The 17,987-nt window shown below is 41.8% G+C and overlaps 2 protein-coding genes across 2 annotated transcripts; one reads left to right on the top strand and one right to left on the bottom strand.

Annotated features, from left to right (window-relative positions):
- Positions 1-517: 517 nt before the first annotated feature.
- emc9 (ER membrane protein complex subunit 9) lies at positions 518-5,360 on the top strand. The gene is made up of 6 exons (XM_008300637.1): positions 518-684; positions 870-1,072; positions 1,991-2,067; positions 2,199-2,268; positions 2,397-2,491; positions 4,049-5,360. The coding sequence occupies exons 2-6, from the start codon at positions 878-880 to the stop codon at positions 4,227-4,229; spliced, it is 618 nt and encodes a 205-aa protein (XP_008298859.1). The 5' UTR covers positions 518-684; positions 870-877; the 3' UTR covers positions 4,230-5,360.
- A 509-nt stretch (positions 5,361-5,869) lies between these two features.
- On the bottom strand, positions 5,870-16,782 carry irf9 (interferon regulatory factor 9). The gene is made up of 10 exons (XM_008300636.1): positions 16,726-16,782; positions 16,236-16,337; positions 14,302-14,424; positions 14,042-14,222; positions 10,412-10,575; positions 9,752-9,833; positions 9,156-9,215; positions 8,633-9,022; positions 8,362-8,477; positions 5,870-6,760 (listed from the first exon to the last, which is right to left on the bottom strand). Exons 2-10 carry the CDS (start codon positions 16,290-16,292, stop codon positions 6,593-6,595), a joined length of 1,341 nt encoding a protein of 446 aa, XP_008298858.1. The 5' UTR covers positions 16,293-16,337; positions 16,726-16,782; the 3' UTR covers positions 5,870-6,592.
- Positions 16,783-17,987: the final 1,205 nt, after the last annotated feature.

Genomic DNA, 17,987 nt, shown 5'->3' with positions numbered 1-17,987 from the left:
ATATAAATATAATTGATATTGCTTGAAAACCAGTGACTACAGATGGTGAGAGGCAGCTGCATTTGAACCAGACTTGCACATTTTAAAATGTATTTGAGCAGGAATTAGCTAACATATGTGTGTATATATTTGCATGAACACAACAGCTCTACATCTGTAATCTAAAGCAGAGACAGTGTTTAAAAAAAAAAAAAAAGAGGATTGGGAATGTTATTTTTAACATACATATATTACAAAGGCTTTTTTAAAGTGAGAAATTTTTGGAGGGGGGAGTTTATAGTAACTGAGCAAAGTGTGAATTTAACACGCTTTTTTCCGGATTTGTAATTTTTCTCCACTGCCCGGCACCAGCCAACATTAGAGCTTCTTCCAGTCCACTAGGTGGCGCACAACCCAAACCCAGTGACAGCCGAAGAAGTGATTGGCACCGTCTTCCTCCAATCACATCACAAAACCCCGCCGTGTCAGCCAATCAGGTGATTACATTTAGCTCTTCTGGGCGGGACCAGAAGTAACCGTTCAGACGCTTCCTATTAGCTGTCAAGGGAACCAGTTAGCCGAAATCTACCTCCTGTCGGATATTCTTGCAGACCTACATGAAACTTTAGATTTTAAAATCTTTGTATTGCTTCCAGTCTGCTTCTAGAAGCCTCTTCTTCGGTCTGTCGTTATATTTCTCTAGAGGTAAGATTTAATTCTGTTTGGTTAGCTCGTATGCTAATGCTAACACACACACACTGTAGCAGCCGGTGAGCGGTTCACTGAGGCTGTGAAGCGCAGCCTCGGGGGTCGTTCCTTGTCGTGTTTTCGGGTGATTGTAGTGCTTCTCGTCCAGTGTTCGGCTTCAGTGTCCGTGTTTCGGTCCGCAGCAGCCACCATGGGCGAGCTGGAGCTGTCCTGTCAGGCTTACGTGAAGATGTACCTGCACGCCTGCCTGTTTCCTCGGTGCAGCATCAACGGGCTGCTGCTGTCGTCCAGCCCGGCGGGCGGCGCTGTCTGCGTGACGGACTGCGTGCCGCTGCTTCACTCGCACCTGCCCCTGGCCCCCATCACCCAGCTGGCCCTCACACAGGTAAAACACGGGTGGTGGTGCACAGCTGGAGGTTTGCGGTCAGCGCCTACATCCGTAGCTAGAGTGACATGTTGAGCCTAAAGCCAGGCTTTTAACCTGCCAGATCACCATGGCAACAGATGCTGCACGGCTAACCTCCCCAGAGTTGGGGCTCCAAATTATCTGCAAGAAACTCCATCCTTTCACTGATTCTTTAGTCTGAACGATTCACAGCTAAAGGAATATGTTGTGTTTGCAAACTTTTTGAGCCGTACACGACTGAATGAAGACACGCAGCAACAGCAGGCAAATCATGGGCTTCACGTTGTCATGGAAACCAGCACGCATTCATTTTGTGATGCAAAAAGCAAACTAGTATATGCGTGGTCTTGATTTGCTGTCACACTGCTGCTGGAGCAGGTGATGCAACACCGTGTAGAAAGTTGCTGAGTCTATTTGTATTTATCACAGAGAATAATTTCACTTTGATTTCACCAGTTTGTCACCATTATGGGACAGTGTCGGACCTAAACGCATTTAAAAGAATGAAGTTTTACATTTAGACGCTCTCTAAGAAGTACTGCACGTGGCTGAGTGGTAAAACAATTATTTGGCGCAACATCGCTTTCTATCACATTTCAAATTCCTCATAGTTTCCATCTTAACAACTAGTTCTTGTGACTGTAGTAAACATAAAGAGCTTACACAGTACTACACATGATAGTCGATTACTGCAGTATTCCCCACATTTTTGCCTTCAGAAATCTGTGCAACGTTTCGTCTCTTTGGTGAAACTGTGAACAACTCACAGATATCGAAAACAGAGAGAGTTTCTCCCACAAAATCACCACAGTAAAGGGACAATCTCGACTCCTGTGGGAAGAGATTGCAATTTGCATCTGATTTCAATAAAGTAAGCCGCGTGTTTTCCTCTTCCAGGTGGACGTGTGGTGTTCACAGACTCAGCAGAGGATAGTGGGATACTATCAAGCCAACGCCTGCGTATCAGACAATAGGTGAGACCTTAGAGCCTCTCCACGCATTAAACATCTTTTAAATAGTTTAACCTGAAAGGAGAAGGTAAATTCCTAACACAGTCCTTTTGTCCACTTCTGTTTAATATTTTGTCATGTTTTTCACCCGACAGCCCGACGCCGTGTGCGCTGAAGATAGCTGATAAGATTGCTGAGCAGTTCGACAATGCGGTTTTATTAATGGTAAGAAAGAAAACAACGCTCTCCCATTTCCTGGTAGAGATGAGGAACGAAGTCAAGCACGTTACACATGACTCGTATGTCTAAGTATTTATCATTTCAGTTAAACTTGTTCGCTTTTTGCTTCGCAGCTCGATGGCAGTAAAATGTCTCCGGATTATCGGGTTCCTCCCATCGTGATGTACGAGCGCAAAGACTCGAGGTGGATCCTCAAAGACAAACACACGTAAGAGGCAGCTGGAGGGCCGGGTTCGGGTCGACGAAACGCACGGCTTGTCAAATGTTATGCTTCAGTTCGGTCACAGCGGATTTGAAAACGGTTACGATCTTCAGCTGACACGAGAAACACTGTCTGGAAGTATCTGATGTCAGCTTGCAGAGGAATCAGTGTGAGATTATATGTTGCATTTTCTGTCATAATTAGAATTTTCTGACCTCAAAAACACAAGACAGCCTGACAGCATCCACAGAAATGCCTACAAAATAAAACTGTTCCTCGTTCCAGGATGGAGGCATGTTTTTAATCTCAGTTTAATGTTATTTTTCAGCAGTTTTGACCAAATTTCGTAGAGGTCAGACGACACACACACACATACAGGATTATAAAGTCTTAGATTCTTGTTTTGACTTGTCCGACAGACTTCATGTTGTTTTTATTTTTTTGTAGCTGGAGATGTTTCTGCAGAAAAAGTTAGTGGAGATGTCAAAAATAGAAAAAAAGCTTCCATAATTTTACAAATTTCTACTAATTTTAATAACTTCTCCTTTTCCACTGACCCGACTAATCAGCTGCGTCTTTCTCCGTCTTTGCCTTTGGACCAACACCAGCTGACGTTAAAGAGCGACTCCGACTTTCCTGATTCCTGAAGGCTTTTCTCTTGTAGATGGACAAAACGTCGTCAGTTCCTTCTTTGTTTTTTGGAGTTTTTCTCATCAGTTTTTAGTCTGTTTACTTCAGCCTTTTGGCATCAAAGCCTACAGCGCCACCTTCTGATGACGATATGCAGCCGCGTTTATCTGCAGTTGACAGAAACAACTTGCATTTTTTTTAAATAATTTTTTGCTTCAAACTCGATTAACAGTTATGCAGAAACATGATGACATTTTTCCATATTTTACTGTACGCGTTATGAGCTGGAGCTCTGCAGGAGTTTGTTCTGCTGCCACGTGATTGGCTGATAATTTTATTAATAGGTGGCACTGAAAAGGTAAAAAGTGGATTTTTAATGTGGTTGGAAGCTGCAACAAAATGCTGTAAGTTCACAGAAACACTGACAGACGGCTATTTAATTACAATATTTGGGAGATTTGACTTGATGAAGCTCCTTTAGACCTTTATTTATAGGCCGTGGGGGCTTTTCTTTGTGCTAATGTGTCTCCTCACTTGATTCTCTTCCTCACATCTTTTGTCCTGATTCCACATTTAGGAAGTCCTTTTGTTGGGAAGCATTACTTTTTAAGCAGCACCAGTTTATTACGACGTGCTGCTCAGCTTGAATTTAAATGAGTCAAATCAAACCCATGAAGCATTTATATGTCGTCGTCCTCGCCGTTAATCGGACCTCATCGTCTCGTCAAGGCCCATCAGAATCATTGAAGATCCTCCATGATGGCAGTAGAAAGAAAATAACTCTGAAATTATCTTTTGTTTTACATGTATGATGTAAACAGTTTTCCCCGTGTCAGCTTCTTGTTCCTGGACCATTTCCCTCAGTTCTGCTCGACCTTTAGAGTCTGTTCTGATGATGTTGTTTTAAACTCCGTCCCTCTCCGTCCTGTTCAGGATCATGCTCCGGCAGTGGGAGGAGACCCGGGCCATCGCCGGCCAGATGCTGGAGTCGGGCGACCACTCGCTGCTGGTGGACTTTGACAGCCACTTGGACGACATCACAAAGGACTGGACGAATCAGAAACTGAACACCAAGATCGCTGAGCTCTCCTCGCCGGCCAACGGGAACATCTAGGCCCGACGAGCGGCGTCTGTTTGTACTAATTTATGTTCTGACCCACACGTGATTTCTTTTTCTAACCCGACTCATCCACGACACAGAGTTAAGGAAGACGTTTATTTCTGCTGCTTTTTCGTCACCAAACACGGACATACATGCATAAATAACAACATATTTACATCCTGGTCGATCCCTCCAGTTCCCCAAACCCCCACCTCCCTTAAGTCTGAAGGACAAACACAAGGAAAGCTCACTCGTCTCCAATCTGTCTTTTGATTTGTGGTTTAGCAGAAACACCTTTAAGTGCAAAAACCCTGCAGTAAATGTGAATCAGTCGAAGCTCCGAATGTTTGGTTTTTGTGCGACTGTTTGTGTAGTTTGGCAGATTCTACCTTCAAAATTCATCTTTGAATTCAGGATCTAGAACATCGGTGGTTCAGGAAAGTTAAGAAAAATACACGAACGCAGCAGAACGTTTCCCTTTAGCCGTGTTATTTAGCACCGATAAGCAGAACCTTTAATTCACATTCAACACTATAAGAGACAGCAGCGCCTCCTGTGGGCTTCTGACTGCAAGTAAATGGATTAAACTACACTCACGATGTCTTCTGACAAGAACCTTCATAAACCTCAAACGTCCTGCACTCAGCTCCGTTACAGCGTGCCATAAACCGCTGCTTGTTAATGCTAAATAAGAAGGAAGACGTTTTTTTTTTAATTCTTCTCTTGAATTCCGCAAAAACGGCTCAATTTCAGCGCATCGATTTCCACCGTTTAGTGTCTTCGTCTCTCTGCACGCTGCCTCGAGTTACTTTTAAAAAACATTCAGAGAGGAAACGTCTACTGCAGAAACAAACCACGCATTCAGAGCTTCGGCTGATTCCGTTCGCCGCGGGAGCTTCGTGTTGAAATGTGTTTCTCGCACGAGCGTAGAGTAAAACTGTGTCGACGGTCTCAGAAACACTAACCCCACGTTGGCGGCGGCGGCAGAACACTCCGGCAAGTTGATTCCTCACAACAAACTGCACTAAATGTCTGAGATGAACGAATGAAGAACGCTGGATTTTTGTTTCCTTTCCCTTTCGTATTCCCGACTGAGTGTGACTTTTTTTTTTTAATCTATTAAAATACAACTAAATACGTTAACGAAGCGTTGTGTGTGTGTTCGACGACGACGGTGCATCTGGATTTGAGCAGACTGATCGGTGGCAACGAAAACTACATTTACTGAGGTTATTATGATCCTAGGTGTTGAAATGTGGGTTTTTTTGTTCCACGAGTGTAGAAAGACGTCTCAGTAAACGTCTGAGTATCGTAAGACTGTGTCGAGGTTCTCGGAAACACTGATCCCACGAGGCTGAGCAGTGACGCTCCTGCAAGTATTCCCGACCGAGTGCTTTTTTTTATCTGTTAAAATACAACGATTCATAGGTTAAGATCAAACACATTCATACGTCTCAACGTCTGGACTCGACAGAAACGGAAACGATATCAGGTTATGCTCTACCGCAGGGGTGTCAAACTGCGGTCCTTGAGGGCCGCAATCCTGCATGTTTTAGATGTTTCCCTCTTCCAACACACCTGATTCAAATGATCAGCTCATCATCAAGCTCTGCAGAAGTCTGATAACGATCCTGATCATTTGAATCAGGTGTGTTGGAAGAAGGGAAACGTCCAGAACATGCAGGATTGCGGCCCTCGAGGACCACATGTCGACACCCCTGGTCTACCCTCTACTTTAAATGACGTGTACATGATAGGACCTGTGTAGCGCAGTAATATAAACATCATCGTGACTTGGTATCCGACTCCTTCCCCCCCAACGCGAAGCAACAGAGCAGCAGTAAGTAAACAGGAACTTTTAGGAAGCAGAAGCATTTTTTTTTTCTGCTCTTTCATCTGTTAATCTTCAATCAGTCCCTTTTTTTTTTTTTTTGTCAGGACCTCAGGTTAGAAAACTGCTTTTAAAGTGAACTCCTCACATTTGGAAAAGCCTGGACGAGGAAGTGAAGGCTCGTTAGTTTTCATGTAGTGCTCTCTGTTTTCCTGATAAGGTGCAACCCCCCAAAAAACTCAATATAAAGGGTATAAAAAGTCTAATGTTAAAGTTCACAATTTCAATTCCAGTGATAAAGAAAAAAACATTCTGGCATCACAAAGGCCGACTTGATTTTTCTCATAAGTGCTGCTGATTGTTTTCTGTTCGGGGCCGAGCGGTGACAGAAAATCCTCCGACTTGTGCTTCAATATCGGTTTAAATTTGGAGGAAGCCGTAAATTTGACATCCATGATTGATAAACTCGATGCAGCCCCGCTCTGATTCTGGATTTACAACGGAGGACGTCTGTGAGTTTGTATTTTGTTTGGTATCAAGTCCCTCAGATGGTCCCACAGATGACGGTTTCGGAGGCGGGCGACGGCACCGGGACCAGCGTCAGCGTGATCTCGCCCTTCGGGGACTGACTGGCCAGAGACTGGAGGATGCTGATGGAGTCGAAGAAGGACTGAGCGCTGTGGACCTGCTCCTCTGCCCACGGTAGAGAAATCTGCACAGAAGAGTTTCACACATTTAAGACAAAGGAACTCTGTTCTGTTCAAACATGCAGTCCTTAGCGCTACGTTCTGGTGCTCCACCTTCATCAGGTGGATGTTTGTTTGGCATTTTAAAGGCATGAAGCAAAGAAACAAGTTTTGCTTTTTGTAACTGAAGAGTCCATTTGCAAAAGCAGATAACTCCACTTTTGTAGATTTTCAGAAAAGTTATTTTTCTGAAGCTGACTGGATGTGACTCAGTAGAAATGACAAAAACAGAGATAACTTAAGTTTGACTGATGTTGTCTCAGGCAGACGATGGAGAAGTGGGTTTTCTGAAGGGTTGTGAAGACGGAGTTATCTGTTTTTACAAATGAACTCTTCAGTTATTCCTTCTCTTCACCCATTTGGTGGAAAAAATGTATTTCAAAGTTCATTTAATTTAGTTTCTTAAGGTATTGTAACTACCCAAAGAAACCAAACTTGACGTTTTATGCTAAAAGCAAGAAACTGTTCTGAGGCAAAGTGTTTCTAATCGTGTGGTTTAACCCTCTGAACATCCCAAAAAACACTGGAGGATGTGAAATTCATGCTAACTTTAAAAATGCACCATTTATCGGAGCCAGAAACGGTAAAAACAGAAAGAAATCGGCTTTTTTTAAAAACTTTCCGACAGTCAAAGTACTCGTGATCAGAAAACTGCCTGAATCTAAGCTTGAAATCATAAAGTCTCATTAAAGATCACATCATTCTACACGTCTCAGCTTTAAAAATTGAGCCAAAATTAACAAAAAAAAATGTATTTGCAACGAAAATAACGTCAGAAAGTCTGTGTTTGACCTCCACGTTTTAATGGAGCAGATGTTTGCTCTCATGTTCTTATTTCACTGCACCTGAAAGCTGATTTTAATCGTAGAAAATGACTCAACCATGAGACGATGTGGGATGTTTCTAACCACTAATTATTTAAATTTAACTGGTCGGCTCGTCTAAAAGTAATAAACCTGGCTAACGTTAGCGGTGCGAGCAGCAACAGCTCTCCTTCCTCGTTTAGTTGTCCTGAACGAGGTTTTATGTTTTATTGATTCTGACAAATCCTACGTTTGACCTTATTTTGACTTTTTAGGTTAAAATAAAGCTGGTTTTAACATTTGTCCGTTAGCGTGGGGATGTGGACGGCTGCCGAACATCTCAGACGCAACCAGCGTTATTAAAATGTTAATAATCAGTTTGACCGACTCGTATTTCTGCTGCCGACCAGCGAAGTTAAACCGTTTAGTCGACTAATGTGACGGTCGAGGGTCGACAACGTTTGAATAAGAATCTTTTAAGTTATGATTTGATATAAATTCCCAGTTTTTTAAATGAATTTTACCTTCTTTAACCAGATAAAAGACCCGCTGAGATCGAAGCCTCTTTCACAAGAGTGACCTGGCCGAGAAAGGCAGCAGCAACACAACAAACATTAAGAAGTGTAGACAGTCAGCAGATGAAGTGCAGGAGGGATGAGTTTAAAACCACAGGCACTGCTGGAAGGAACTATGTTGTCGCTCCTTTAGGGAAAAAAAACTGAGCTTTAAGAAGTGATGATGTTGAGGAGACACAGCATCTTTACCTGAGCAATGATGAGTTTCTTGGACAGGTCCTCGACGTCGCTCAGTTCTTCTCCGAAGCACAAAGTGATGAAGCACTGAGGAGGGTCGCCGCCGTTCGTCCGGAAGTGCTCCAGTTCTGGATAGGAGACGGGAAAAGTGCCTTAATACACAATTATACCGAAGCTTTAGCGCACAAGCAGCAGAAAAAATGGATAAAATACGAGTTTCTCGATTGTTTTGTTTTGGTAAATGTCAAAAAACAGAAAACTACTCTCAACCACCATGACTCACGTTGCATGAAGGCGTCTTTGCTGAAGAGCAGCACCGGCTCCGTGTTCCTCTCCATCTTGTTCAGGCCCTCCGTGGTGGTGTGCGGCCCCGTCCAGAACACCCGGCCCTGGCAGAACCTCTTGCCGTAGACGCCCTGCGGCGTGGAGGTCAGCACCACGCCCTTCTCCATGAAGGGCAGCAGGGTGTAGAGCGCCTGCAGCTCCTGGCCGGCCGGCAGCGTGGACGGCGGCTCCGGCAGCGGGATGCGCGGGAACCTGGCCTTCAGGGCGGTCGGCGTCGGGGGGATCAGCGCCGGGGGCAGGTAGGTGATCCGGACGTCGGTGCCTTGGATCTGACGTCTGTGGACCTCTTGTCCTAAATACAGAACTGTGACGGTGAAGGAGTCCTGGACTGAAGAGACAGAGACAGAAGGAAGGTGGATTAAAACGATGCCGTGTGGAGACACAAGAACAGATTAAGAGTGTTTCAGATTCATGACTCTGCTGCTCAGCTGTCAGTGTTCATCATGTTTAGTATTTATTACCTCCTGCAGGAGGCGGGACGCTCTCCTCGATCCTCACGTCCAGCTGGATCTCTTGGACCGCTGCAGAAGCAAAGGTGAGTCAGAAAGGTCGGCTGGTTGTTTGTTTTATTCACTGATGTGTAAACAAACGAGGACTCTGACATCAGGCTAATTATTAAACCGTAGTAACCTGATTGATTTATGTCCTCGGACACATGCCGACGGTCAGGAATCACTTTAGAAATACTTCCTGCTTCTGATAAAGTTGCTCCCGTTCAAATGTAGGCAGCAAAAATAAACATGTAGACAAACGTAAGTAGAAAAATGTGCCCTGAAATTCTAAACATGAGCATAAAAAGTAAAATTGTTCAAGAAAAAATCTAATTATAAGGAGTAATTTGTGGAAAATAACACCAGAAATGTTCATCTTGGTACCAGAAGCATCACGTAAAGATCAGCGGATAACGAAGGGACGATGGAGGCGTGAGACAAAGAAGCTCCATGTTTATAAACCAACTGCAGCTTAAAACTCTTTCAAACTGACCTGAATTTAATGAGACCATAATTAATAATTAAGATCTTTGACCCGCTAGTTAGCAGCTAATCAGCGAACTCACCGTCTTTCTGTACGATGGTGGTGCAGGACGGAGCCGACTCCTCCGTCTGGACGTCGCTGTGCAGCAGAAGTTCTTCGATTCGCTGGAAATCAGAAAAGAGTTTTATCCAACTGAGTTCAGTGTTTTAGCCTCTCAAGCAAAACTCCTGACTTTTGTTTTGCACATATTAGCAACAAGATGAAGCGTCTGACTCAGTGAAGGTTTTTATCTCGTTAGCTCGTTAATCTCTGAGACTGAGGAGAGTTCTTGATGCAAATAATGTTGTAGTCATCAACGTTTTGTAAATTTGGGAGCTTTTTGAAGACATTTCTGTCTCGTTGCACTAGAATAAGTCCTAAATCATGACTAGACGCAAACTCATGGACTCACATTCCTACAAAAAACTGTCATAGATTGTTGCTGAAAATCTTAAAAACAAGTTTTCCAGCCTCCTGAGTTTGACTGAAGCCACATTTATTCCACCAATAATGTTTTATTTGTATAATTGTACCTGCTTGCTGCACATTTAACGGTTTCGTGCATCAGAACAGCGGTGCAGAATTTATAAAACAGTGAAGCTTATGCTATAAAAACGACATCATCAGGACTGACACTGAACTGAATTAGCAGATACACAGTCGGTATCTCGGCACAGAACCTCCCAGCTGCCTTTGAACTCACCAGCTGCGACGTGGCTTCTTCCTTCTTGATGCGCTTGGCCTGACTGCCGCCGTCGTCGCTCTCCGAGTCGCTGCTGCTGCTGCTGCTGCTGGTCCTCCTCCTCCTCCTCTTCGGCCTCCTGCAGGGTTTCTCTTTGCTCTTCTTCTTCTCCGGCGCCACCAGACCTGAACACACCAAGAAACCAAAACTAACGGCAGTTCTTGACTTTGGCCGAACTTTCTGAGACCTGCATCTGTTCTTTGCCTTCTCGTCCTGTTGCTTTAAGGAACAGTTTCACTCGTCTTTAAGCAGGTGAAACAGGCGACGACATCCAAACAGACTCACTACAACTGAAAACAGCTGCATTAGAGGTCACTGTAACCAGCTTAAAAGCTCAAATAACTAATAAAAAAACAACAAATTCTTGCGTGTGGTGAGGCACAGTCGGCTTATTTTGATAGCTGCAGGATTCACGAGTTAAATTAAACAACTTCTAATAAAAGTTTAAAGCTCAAAGTCTGAAAGATGTTGACAAAAATCTATTTATTGACATTTAACTTTCAATTTTTATCAGCACTTCAAGCGATATGTCTGAGCTGTAATTATGAGTCCAATCATCTGTAGACTGTTTGATTAATCAGTTATTTGTTGATCAAGTAAACATTAAACATTAAACAAAACCTCCAGGAAGAATTTTCTGCTGTTGTAGCTTCAGTATGTAGAGATTTTTCAACAAAATGAATCCAAAATTGTATAAAAAACATTTACTTGATGATGAAAATAAGCATTAATAGCAGCTTGAACAACAATATTTCACCAGCTGACGCTCTCATCTGTGATTAATCAGCAGAAAATTAACCACTTTCTGCAAAAAATGTGAAAAACCCGCCGATTAATCTGAACTTCCTGCCGGTTTCGCTGCTTTTCTTTGTCATATTTAACTTTAAACTGAGTATTTTGGGGGTTTGGACTTGATCCTAGCAGCGAGCTCAGTGATAAGTTTTGCTTTTTCCACATGTGGTTGTTGAGTTATGATGTAAAACTGAAGCCCGGTCAGCTGATATCGGCCCGTCTTGGATGTTTTTATTCTAGCAGTCGTCACACAGTTCGTCCAGCAGATGGCGCTCACGTGCCTCTACTCATAATGAGGTCATGTCATGCCAACTCATTGAACTCTCTCGCGTCCTGTGAAAAGTTCAATTAGGTTCCAGGAACCTTGCAGAAGCTTTCCTCTGAGTATTATTTTGATTTTTTGCCCTCGGAGCTACAAATTCAATCTCAGTTCCTTCTAATCCTCATCGGTCGCTTATTTTACAGCGAATTAGGTTGAAATTCCTGCTGAACGTAGAGGAAACTATGAGGATAGTCTCAGTTTTGTTGTTTATCTCTGGAGAACAGTGCAAAGTTTAAAAAATTATAAAACAAAAAACCTGCACCGGAGTTACCGAGCAGCTAATTTACATCTGTCATCGGAAGAATCCATCAGTATGTGAACATTTTAAACCCCTAAAGTCGACATCAGCCCTTAAATCTCCTCTTAAAACAAGCGAAACAATAAATGTTTACGCCTGACGTCACTGCAAACAAAGACGAGCACCAGTCCCACAAAAGACAAAACTGCCGGATTAAATGAAGGAGAAAGAAAAACAGATCTCTGAAGATGAGCTGATTACAGTGATGAATGCTCGGCGGCAGGACGCCTGCAGCGAGGAGCAGGGAGGAAAGTTCACCGGTTGCCAAAGTCTCGTTGTGTAACTTCCACTCAGTTGGACAGGAGGTGAGGAGGAGCTTCAGTCTTTGTGCTGCTGTGAACAGCTGTAATGACTCAACGTACGAGATGGAAAAAAACCCAACGTGGTTCACCTAAACGTCGCTGCAGCGCTCGTCAAGGTGTTTACATCCATGAGCTGCTGCTCTGTGATGAATCGTGCCACAATAATAAGACAATAAATTCACTTTAAGGCTGCAATTAAAACTATTTTTCATTCTAGGTCATTTTTTTTAAGCTCTCAGTTTTCAGGAAACCTTCGTCCAAACCCCCAAACAGCTCAGTTGACCATCATGTGTCCAAGAAAAGCAGCAAATCGTCTCACGTTTGAAGCATTTTTTCACTAGTTTTGTTTGAAAAAAAAAGCTTTCATTAGTAAAATAGTTGTCGTTTTAGCTCTAATTCTGTTTTTTTAAAAGGCTGGTTGGCTTCTTTTTTTTTTCTAAATCACCAAATCAGACACAGAAACTTTAAAAGCAGGAAGAATTTTCAACTTTCCAACAGTCCTCGAACTGATCACGAGAGAGAAATAGCCCAATGTGAGCTTAAAGTAACTTTCCTATGTCGTCAAAACCCGTCTATTCTACGTATCTAACCTACGAAATCTACCAAAAATAAACTGTGATGAGATTCTGCAAAAAAAAACAAAAAAAAACAAACCCAAACGTCACGACTGACTCAGAGGCAACAAACAAAAAAATTCCAGGAGTTTTTGATTGAACTGCAGGCAGTGTTCACACAAAGCAGAGAGGAAGTACGGAAACAAATTTAAAAAAACGCAAGAAGAAGTAAACTATCTGTAGCAGAAACATCTCTACCGTCTGTGGACACGCGGAACTTTGTTGTTAATGTTGCTTCCACGTTTTGGGAATTTTTTTTTACATAAGTGATCAAAGAAATTCAACTTTCTCGTCTTTTTTTTCCTGATTTAAACCGTTATAACTGAGTCAATCTGCACTAAAGACATTCTGTTTCCATCCAGGTGCAGGACTTCATGTTCTGGTGAAGAACGAGCCAAAAACATGTCAGGAATGACAACCGGCAACATGTCTTCAGTGCAGCTTAACACAGTTGTAACGCCATAAATCATCAAAACAAACCAACAAAAGCTGAATTTCTTTGTTTATTCTTTTGCTATAAATTGAGAAAACTTGTAATCAACACGTTACCAACACTGGGGAAAAAAAAAAGTGACTCTAAAGCTGATTGTTTTGAACGTGTTTACATACCATCTGCTCTGTGTAAACACTGCATGCACTTAGGTCAAAAAAACTTCCTGAATTTTTTTCACATGACTCTTGGTCACAGTTAAGTCTCTCATGGCTTCTCGGTTTCCTGCGAGGAACACAGAATTTTTTGTTTTTTACAGAATCCGGTTACTGCAAGTGGTTTGTTTTTAAATCGGACACGTAGAATAAAGTGATTTTGATGAAATATGCAGATTTTTTTTAAGCTTAGATTTTGCAGAAGTACGACGTTCCTGCTCTGATAAATGGAGTCATTTAGGAGATTTTATACATTTCAACTAGTTCAGGGGATTAAACGCACCAAGATTTACTATTTTTTGGCGTTTTTTTTCTTTTTCTGGCTAAAAAAATTGAAAAAAAATCCACTACTCTGTTACTTAGTTGGTAGTTTTTCTTAAAATGTAGCTTCAACAACCAAACATTGGCTCTAAATGATGTATTTTGGCACATCTTGTAAATTTATTTGAATTTTATAGTAAATATAGCATTTAGTGTTCAATTATAAGGATAGTTCTTGTTTATAACGACTTCATTTAGCAGCTGTGGCGTCGTTTCTTTGTTTTTTTTGCCACCAGGATGCTAGTAATGTGGTGAACCAGCGATTAGACCGAGCCGGAGCGAGCGGTCGGTGCTCACCCTGCTCGCTGATGGGCACCAGGCGGTAGACCTTGTAGGGCTCTGAGATGTCCAGCTGGGCTCGTTCCATCACCTCGCCAAACTCCGGACTCTTGTTCAAGGCGCAGCGCAGCCGCGTCTTCCAGGCGGCCGGGTTGTGCTGCTCGCCGTCCGTCGGCTTCCCCTTGAACTCGGCCCAGGCCTGCAGACAAAACCCAAGTTTTAGAGGCACTCACTCCTGAAGAATCAGTGTTTTGAAAACCCGACCAGCGCCTCCCAACCTTGAAGATGGCGGCGTCCTCGTCTTTGCGGAAGTCCTGCTTCCCGGCGTGTTTCCAGGGGATTCGGAACATCGTCTTGGCGTCGTCGTCCCAAACCAGCCCCGGATATTTACCGCTGTTGACCTGAAACGGACCCAAAACACACCAGAGGTTGATTCCTGCGACTGCCTGGACTTAAATGTGGGCTCTAAATTGGACAAGTGAGGAGGCAGGAAAGGCATAAATAAAACATTTATCACCAGTGTGGTGCAAAAACAACGACTTTTATTAATGAATCTGGAGATTAATCGTCAGCAATTTGGATAATTTTGTGCTTTTGGTGCAAAATTTGGTGGTTTGAGCTTCTTAAATGTGAAGATTTTAGCTTTTTCTGACTCATGTTGTCGTAAAACACCGTTACTAGACACTAAAGTTAAACTTTAATCAAATGCAAAGCAGGAAAGACACAAATCCAACATTATCCATCATTAATATCAAATCTAATAACAAAGTAATTACCCAATTATTCAATTAACCATCACCCATTTGGATATTTTTATGCTTTTGGTACAAAATTTGTAGGTTATCATTTCTTAAATATGAGGATTCTTCTGTCTAACGTGATGGTAAATTAAATATATTTGTTTTTCTTGCTGTAATAAACATGAGAGGAGCTCAGAGGTGATGAAAGGTTCTTTAAAACTGATATTTGACACTAAAATAAAAAATGAGAACAGACGTAAATATATTATTCATCATTAAATATCAAGTGTGGTGCAAAAAAAATGACTTATTCAATTTACAGTGGCATAAAAATGTTTTTTTTCCTGTAAAAACTGCAAAATTTGTTTAATATTTGAATTGATTTTGTCTGAAGCTGCTCATAAAAGTTGAGAAAAAGACATTTAATCGACATTTTCAATCTTATCTGACTCCAAAATAAACACATCAGTCAGAGAAAAATGCAAATACAACATTTATGCACCTTTAAAAATTAAGTCTGGTGTAAAAACAATGACCTAATTACACAATTTGAGCATTAATTGTGATTGTTTTGTAGTTTTTCTCAGCTGAACTGGGCATAATTTGGGTGATTCTAGTTTCTCACAGGTTAAGATTTGCTCTTTTTCTTTGTTTAATATCACCTGCAATGAGTTTGAAGCTGTGGAGCTTCAATGAACTTTAATACCTGCAGATGAAACTCAGGGCTCTTTTTCTTTTCATGAGTTTAAGAAAATCAGACATATAATGTACATTTAGATTCATATTTGCCTCTAAAATAAACACATTAGTCAGAAAAAGCAACATTAGGCACCATTAGTGCAAAAATACCCACCTGACTGATCAACGGGAGGATTGTTTGGAGTTTTTGAAGCAAAAATGTGCAAAATTTGACCATTTTAGTTCTCAAATGTGAAGATTTTATGTTTTTTTTAATCTGTTTTTTGCACGTTTGTTTAAACTGAATCCCCAATCGTGATAATTTGGGAGCTTGTCAAACAAGAAATGTGCTGTTAGTCACAAAAACAAGCTCTGAGAAGATGTTTCTGAGGGTATTTATTTTGTTTTTTAAGCGTCTAATGCAGAAAATAATCAGAGATAAAGAAAACATTATTACTGCTGAGTTGATATCAGTTTATATGCTATGAATGCACCTTTACAGACTGTCGGTTTGGTGTTTTCCCATCGGGGGATTCTTATTCACCTCATTTGACCTCCAGATGTGCTCATTTAAACACCAATGACTCAAAGTCTGTGTTTTAGTGGCACTTAAAAGCTTAAAAATGCAATTTTGAGGTGATTTCCAAACCAAAAAATCCTCCATCTGGTGTCAGTTCTATCCCCATAAACATGATCTATTTGCTTTTGTTTATTCCCATCAGAGGCTCCTTCCTCCTCTTTCCCTTCCCATCTCCTCCTCCTCCTCCCTCTGGGTTTTCCAGCAGCGGACTCACCTGCTCCACCATCCAGGAGCGCAGTCTGCGGGTGGAGCGCATTCTGCCAGCTGCCATGACCGCGTTATTACAACAAACAAGGGGGGCTGTAAACACCACGAGCTGACAAAAACAAACAAACAAACAACAATAAATAATAGTCACAACAACAAGCCCCGCCCCTCCCACTGTAACAGCGCAGCTCCACTAAAAGTCCATCAGAGAAGCAGAAATATGATTAAAAACTAAACCTAACAGTGGAATTAATGCGGTGTTTTAACGCAAACAGCGCGCGGAGCCTCGTGCGCGCAGCTTCGCGTCGTCGAGTCGGGACGCGCAACACTAAACATTAAAGTAAATAAATTCCTAAAATTAGCTGTTTTCTGGCTGGAGTCTGGTTAAAAGAACCAAAGCTGCGGCTCGTTTTATTTCTGACAACAAAAAAAAAAAATCAAATCAAATATAGACGCAAAGGTGCGGATTTAAGGAAGTGGAGTTAAGTTTCGTTTACCTCGGCCGTGCTTCCTCCGCGGTGTCTGCTCGCTGTGATGCCTCTGAGCGCTGCTGCGGCTCCCAGCAGCCCGACGAGCCTTTTCCCAGAAATCACGTGACTTTGCAGAAACAGCCAATCAGCTGGCCGGCAGGGGGCGACAGCGGACAGCGCTCAGATATGCTGGAAAACTCCTTAAAATTCATGTTATTTCATTTATTTGACTGAGCTTGTTTAAATAAAACCCCGGATTAAATCATGAGAGATGACATAGAGTCAGTAATTTATTGTTTTTAATTGTGTAAATCAGTTTTTGTGCTGTTGGTGAATCTATTCCAACACTTCTCAGACCAACAACTGATGCAATCCCACTTTGTTTTTGCATGAAATACATGTCTTGGGTAAAAAGCAAGTCACACACACAAAGTTATATAAGTATAACTATGTGGACAAAAAGAACAAAATGCAGAAATAAGAAAATTAAGTCAATCACAACATTAATATTTATTTTTAATGGAACATCATTTGCAGTAAGACAACAGGACTTTATCCGACGTCTTTTATCCGACGTCTTTTGCCATCATTTTGCAGAGAGGAACAAGGATTTTTTTATACGTTTCTTTTTTTTTGTTTGAATAAAAGAAGATAGAAATGATTTTCAATATAAAAATTTCCCTTTAACAATTGTTGTATATGTGTGTGTGTCCCTGTTGATTTTATATTATTTTTATGTTATGAATTTAAATAATAACATAGTAAAGTTATAACTTGTTCCAGAGGCTCCTTTGTTGTAAAGCAACTGTCAATAATTGAACCATTAAAAGCCCAAGTGTTGACTGAGACCAGGGGAGCAAACATTACACTGATGTCTGCACAGACTGTCTGTTGTACAATTGATTCTAAGGCCATTTTATTGGTTTATGAAGCTCTTGATGGTGTCGGCCCTACTTATTTATTGGATTTGCTTTTATCCTGTGAACCCTCAGATCTTCTGGGACTGACTGTTTAATTAAACCACAACTCTGACAAACACCCACAGTTTTAGTCAGGCGCATTAAATATGTATATGTCTGTTATCTTTTAAAGGCACAGTGAACAGAGACCAGCTGACAGTTTGCTGCCTTGCGAATGAGCACTGAGACAGTTTGGAGAGTGTTATGAAGCCCTCCCTGCTGCGTGAGGTCAAAGCCCTGACTTGGATTGTATGAACATTTGAATGTCGTCCAAAATGTCGCAAAAACGTCATATTAAAGTGTGTTGTTGTAACATGTTGTGTTTTGGCC

Source organism: Stegastes partitus, unplaced genomic scaffold, assembly GCF_000690725.1.
Source record: "Stegastes partitus isolate 25-593 unplaced genomic scaffold, Stegastes_partitus-1.0.2 Scaffold1568, whole genome shotgun sequence".
NCBI classification, from domain to species: Eukaryota; Metazoa; Chordata; class Actinopteri; family Pomacentridae; genus Stegastes; species Stegastes partitus.
Note: the sequence above shows the minus strand (reverse complement) of the source record. Positions and strands in the feature narration are given on the sequence as shown.

What these genes read in the sequence shown, in the direction of transcription:
- emc9 (XM_008300637.1), top strand. Translation starts at nt 878, where the DNA reads ATGGGCGAGCTGGAGCTGTCCTGTCAGGCTTACGTGAAGATGTACCTG. An exon ending in GCCTGCGTATCAGACAATAG is followed by an intron (nt 2,068 to 2,198) that starts GTGAGACCTTAG and finishes TTCACCCGACAG; the next exon opens with CCCGACGCCGTGTGCGCTGA. An exon ending in ATCCTCAAAGACAAACACAC is followed by an intron (nt 2,492 to 4,048) that starts GTAAGAGGCAGC and finishes CGTCCTGTTCAG; the next exon opens with GATCATGCTCCGGCAGTGGG.
- irf9 (XM_008300636.1), bottom strand. Translation starts at nt 16,292, where the DNA reads ATGGCAGCTGGCAGAATGCGCTCCACCCGCAGACTGCGCTCCTGGATG. An exon ending in AAGAAGCCACGTCGCAGCTG is followed by an intron (nt 9,834 to 10,411) that starts GTGAGTTCAAAG and finishes TCTGATTTCCAG; the next exon opens with CGAATCGAAGAACTTCTGCT. An exon ending in AGAAACTCATCATTGCTCAG is followed by an intron (nt 6,761 to 8,361) that starts GTAAAGATGCTG and finishes TCTTCTGTGCAG; the next exon opens with ATTTCTCTACCGTGGGCAGA.